We start from the raw sequence: 5,722 nt of genomic DNA on the forward strand, positions 1-5,722 counted from the left end.
TGTTGGTTGAGATGACTTTAAATATTAAAGTGAGAATGACTTTGAATGTCTGAATTTGTTATTTCTATGTGGATTGAATTGTTATTTGTGTTAAAGTTGGGGTGAGATGTTTTATGTGTTTATATGCCTATTATTATAAATCTCAATTTTTTTTTTATTTTATTTTACAATTTGTTATTGTTTAGATTGTAGGGAAGAGTTTATGATTATATATATACGTAAAGTTGTTTTTGTGCCATATTAGTTTATTAAATATGTATTTGATATGTGTTTGTTATAACTTATATCTAAATTTAATATTTGCATTCATTATTTGTTTTTCAGGACCAACTTTCAATGAGATCACTTCATAGCAAGCAAACTAGAAGTGTTATATAATGTGTTTGTTTTGCATCAACTTAGTATTTTTGTTATGTAACTTTATATGTCGATCTTTTTTGTTTGTGTTTGCAAAAGGTGTTATATAAAACACTTGTAAAAATTTTATGATAATATTGATTGAATTTTCGTTAGTATTTGGTATAACTAATTTGCTTTTAGGTACAAACCAAAGTAATGAATAAAGGATCTAAGTGAAGAATATAGTATAATTATAAAATAGTTTTTTTTCATAAAAAAATAGGCCTATGTCAATGCCCCAATAGATTATGAGGTGTCAGCATTTCAAGGATATGTCGACAGCTAACTTTAACCGCCGACATAGGAGAACTACCGACGCCAATTATACATCGTCGACAATGCAAGGATTCGCCAACGGGTTTTCAAAGCGTCAAATTAAGGAACTGTCGATGCCACATTGTTGCATCAATGAATATACCTTTTGTCAATGCCATGTTGCTAGCATCGACATAGGTCGAACTTGACGACTATCGTCAGTAGTTCCAACATACACCAATGCTTCTTTTTTATGCGCTAACATAGGCTCTTCCGAAGGACGTACACTGACGGCGACCTAGTGTTGGCATAGGATTAGCCAATGCATTTTTGGAACTATGTCGAAGAATTTAGCATCGGCAAAAGGCCTAATTCCTGTAGTGATAGTTCATAAATTATTTTCATATTATTTATTCCATCATTTTTTTTCTTGAATTAGTGTACTCAAATCTTGTTTGTTTTTCACTTTTTTTTCCTTTGAAAAAAAAAATTTAACATTTCTAAATTTCCACATTTACTATTTTTTTTTTCCTAAGAGATGACTCGCTTATTGATTTAATATATTACATACATACACATATATATATTGAGCTCAAAGTTTCACAAGGAGATTGAAATCTCTACCTCTTGATCAAAATTATATATCTTAAAATTTTAACTACCTAGATTCCAACTGAAGTAATTTATTTATATATAACCATAATAATATATAACAGATGGTACTTACATAAAGTTACGTTATTATATTATTCCAACTTACCAACAATCGAAAAAGACCAACAATTAAATTAAACCACTAGAGAAATAAAAGTGAAAAGTGAAAAGGAAATTTAATTTAGAATTTACACTAGGTTGATAAGATTTCTACCAAGAAAAAGAAAAAGAAAAAAAAAAAAAAAGGAAGAGTAATAAAAACATTTTTATAATACATAAAAGAAGGAAGAATGATCAAATGTAGGGATTAGGCCATTCCATGCCATAAATACAATAGTTTTCAGGCATGTAATAAAACACATCTTCATATAATGGTGGAATTTCTCCAAGGCACGTGGGGTCCACGGCATCCATTGACATTGATGGGCTTGGGCTGCTGCTGCTTAAAGGCCCATCGGCCCGTTCTCCCATTATTACCCTCTCTTTCTCTTTCTCTGCTTCTGAAAGTTGTTCTTTTAGCTTTAGTATCTGCATAATCACAATTCACTTTACTTTTCACTCAAATTCAAATTCTAAATTCTTTTTTTCTTTTTTCTTTTTAGTACAATATTTTTTTTATTATGTTTCTAGATTTTGAAAATATTAAAATCTCCTTTCGTAACTATTTTATCTTTTATTTTTGTTTTTGAAAATTAAGTCTATGAACACTATTTCCACCTCTAAATTTCTTCCTCTGTTATCTACTTTTCATCAATGGTTTAAAAAATCAAGTCATATTTTTACAACTTAAAAAAAGTAACTTTCAAAAAGTTATTTTAGTTTTTGAAATTTGGCTAAGAATTCAACCATTTAACTTAAGAAGATGCAAATCATTGTAAAAAATGTGGATGATATAAACTTAAATTTCATAAACAGAAACTAAAAACCAAATGGTTACAAAATGGGATCTGGATTATGTTAAATGACATATGTTTCAATGTTTTATAAGTTTGAATATTTCTTGACTTTTCCAATCTTTTTCTTCTAGATATATTGGTTTTTTCTTTAAAAAATATTAGAGCTCTATTAGACATAAAATCAAAAGTATCAGAAGTTATTAGAGATTTTTTTAAAAAAACAAATATATATATTTGCTAGACAATTTTATATATAAAAAGGATTTATGATCACACCTATTTAAGGAGATTATTTTAAAGGAGAAACCATTATAAAAATGACTGTTCAAATATATTTTCAACTTGTTCTAAGAACAAAGATATAAGGATCACTACGTGAGCATAACTCAACGATTAAGATACATACTCTTTTCTTTGAAATTGAAAATTTAAGGCCCCGTTTGGTAACCATTTTATTTTTATTTTTTGGTTTTTGAAAATTAAGTATATTTACACTCTATTTCTTACCATGATTTGCATATTTCTTATGTACAAATATTGAATTCTTAGCCAAAATTCCAAAATAAAAACAAGTTTTTGAAATCTACTTCTTTTAGTTTTCAATTTTTTTCTTTGTTTTTTAAACTATTGGTAAAAAGTAGATAATAAACAAAGAAATTTAGAAGTGGAAGTAGTGTCTATAACTTAATTTTTAAAAACTAAAAATAAAAAATGAAATAATTATCAAACAAGACCTAAATGATGTACTAAGAATAAGTGTGAGACGGTTAAAACGGTATAAGTTAGAAACATTTATATATATATATATATTAACGTATATATAAATATGTGTGTATATATGGAAAGAAGGGTGTGGGTTGTTTTGTCTTGATAGGTGAAATGTTGAAGTGAGACCCACCAAAGTGGGCCGATGGCCCATAGAAACACAGACAACGTTGTACGAAACACTTTATTACTTACTTTTTTTTAGGGAAAAATTTCTAATTAAATATTTGTAAAATAGTTTATTTGTGGAATGAGGTGGCTGTTGTAAGGCAATTGGCTTATCAAAAGTTCTGTCAAACATTTTCTCTTTACTAAAAAAAAAAAAATACATATTTTCCCACCTGATTCCCAAACAAAGTGGCGTGGGTTTCTTCGAGCCAAGAGCCCATGCACGTTCTTAATCGAGTTACCCCACTTTTTACGTTCACGGTTAAATTTTTTATACGTGTTTATTTTTAAATATCAATATGAATATAACTCGATAATAATTATTATAAACGTTTAAATATTCCTTCCTCGTATTTGTTGTCGTAAGAAAATTATTTTTTCATGCTTCCTCTTTGTTACCCTCCTAATACATATTTTAAAGATTAACTTACAAGTTTAATTTCTTTAAATCTTTGGATTTGTCTTTAATAGTTATTTGAATTTTAAAAAATTTAAAATAAGTTTGTGAAGCTTTCAATTTCTTCAACTATTTAAAAAAAAAAAGTGTTTAATAAATTTTTAAACCGTCAATTTTGTGTCTAATAGATTCATGTATGTTCAATTTTGTTTCTAATAACTTTTGTTTAACTCTATTCGAGAGTTCATAAAATTTATAAAGGGACTTTTTTAAATATAAAAAAAATATTTAAAAATATTTACATTTTATAGCAAAAAGTCTAAAAATATACTATAAAATATAAATATTTTTTGGATTTTTTTATTTATAAGAATTTCTCATTTATATAAACCTATATAGAAAACTAAAAATTTAAGGGTCATATTTTAGATACAATTCAATTTTAAATGAATAGATCAATTAATTTTTAAAGTCTTGAAAGTATTAAAAGTTTATTAAATATAAAATTGAAATGTTAGAATTTATTTGACATTTTTTAAAGGATAGTGAATGCACCTAATCCAAAGTTTTTTTTTATTTTTTTTTATTTTTTTAAACATAGTAAAGATAAAATAAAATAAATTTACATTAAAACAATTTACAACGTGACATATTTTTATAAGTACAACTTTGAGTGCATTATACTACACCAAGTTAGGATAATTAGAATACCATTTAAAAGAAGAAAAAAAAATTAAGACAGCTTTTAAATTTATGTAACTCAATCTATTTTCTACTCATCACCATCATGTTTTCAAAAAACTAGAGGGAGGAATGCAAAGTGGAGAGAACAAAGATGTTTTTTTTGTGATTAGTATTAAAGATACATGTCGAACCTTAAATAGTATACACGTATATAATTTTTTTTTTTTTTTGTAAGTACAACAACAGGAAGACTTTGAAGAAAAAAGTGTATGTCAATTACGATGAGTTAAGCTCATTTAACTACTTAACCCTTTTTTTTTAAAGTTCAAATGGATATGTTTTAGATGATTTAGAGTAGTATATACCTTAAGTAATTAAATTATCTATAACTTTAGCAACTAACGAATTAACTAATACATTATTAAATGATACCATTTCTTAAATATTATTCATAGTATTTAGAAGTTTTCTCCATTTTCTTCTAATTGAATAAAATAACGATAAAGAAAATGGTTTTGATTATGTTTGGGAGCGAAGAAGAGAAAGAGAGGGGGGAAACAAACCTCGGTTTCTAGACGGCATTTTTCAACGACGACGGATTCATGAAGCTTCTTCAAGTTAGAATACTCCTCCTCAAGTTTCTTGTTCTTCCACCGTGCACGGCGGTTCTGAAACCAGACAGCCACCTGCCGGGGATCCAGCCCCAACTCCGACGCTAAACGGTCCTTTCTTTCCGACTCCAATTTATGTTCACTCCCGAAATTCGATTCCAAAAGAAGAACTTGCGCCGCCGTGAGCTTCCTCTTTTTTCCCCCTGCCGCCGCCTCTGCTTCCGATCCTCTGTTCTTCTTACGACGTCGTCTGGGTTTAGACTCACTCAAATTACCTAAAATACTTCAAGTGAGTTAAAACTGAACTTTGATTTACAAAAGAAAAATTGGGTAAATTTTATATTTTGACAAATTTACCAAAAAAATAGAGTTGAATAATGAATTGGGGTTAAAAAAGAGGGAAGAACCTTTACAAAAAAGAAGGTGGTACAAACCTTGTTGGGGTACCATTTGGATGTATAATTCAGTGTACAACTGAGAGATTTGTACTGCTTGATGCTCTTCAGTTTCTTGGTGGTTCATGGTTTGGTTTATTGTGTTTCTCTCTGTTTTTCTCTTTCTAGCTCTGAGGATTTCTTGGTGTGTGAAAAAGAAAAACAGAGTGGAAATAGTTGTTTTATAAAAGGGAAAGATCAGATTGGCTTGGGAAAAACAGAGCTCACAGGCTGCCTTATTTATAAAGGAAACTGATATCTCTTCCTCCTACCTTTTTCTAATCCAAATATTCAGCTTCAAATTTACCTAAATGTCACCTATGATGAATAATGGATCAGACAAATTAATTCATAAAGGCAGGGAAAAAGAGGGTTGTCTTTGGTTAAAAAGGCAGAGGGTATTTTGGTCATTTTATATCATAAGCCTTTTTTGGTTAAATTAAAAAAAAAAAAAAAAAA

The 5,722-nt window shown here is 28.2% G+C and overlaps 1 protein-coding gene across 1 annotated transcript; it reads right to left on the reverse strand.

Annotated features, from left to right (window-relative positions):
- Positions 1-1,469: 1,469 nt before the first annotated feature.
- LOC120069569 (homeobox-leucine zipper protein ATHB-40-like) lies at positions 1,470-5,553 on the reverse strand. The gene is made up of 3 exons (XM_039021359.1): positions 5,264-5,553; positions 4,782-5,104; positions 1,470-1,836 (listed from the first exon to the last, which is right to left on the reverse strand). The coding sequence occupies exons 1-3, from the start codon at positions 5,349-5,351 to the stop codon at positions 1,603-1,605; spliced, it is 645 nt and encodes a 214-aa protein (XP_038877287.1). The 5' UTR covers positions 5,352-5,553; the 3' UTR covers positions 1,470-1,602.
- Positions 5,554-5,722: the final 169 nt, after the last annotated feature.

This window comes from Benincasa hispida, unplaced genomic scaffold (genome assembly GCF_009727055.1).
Source record: "Benincasa hispida cultivar B227 unplaced genomic scaffold, ASM972705v1 Contig508, whole genome shotgun sequence".
Lineage (NCBI taxonomy): Eukaryota > Viridiplantae > Streptophyta > Magnoliopsida > Cucurbitales > Cucurbitaceae > Benincasa > Benincasa hispida.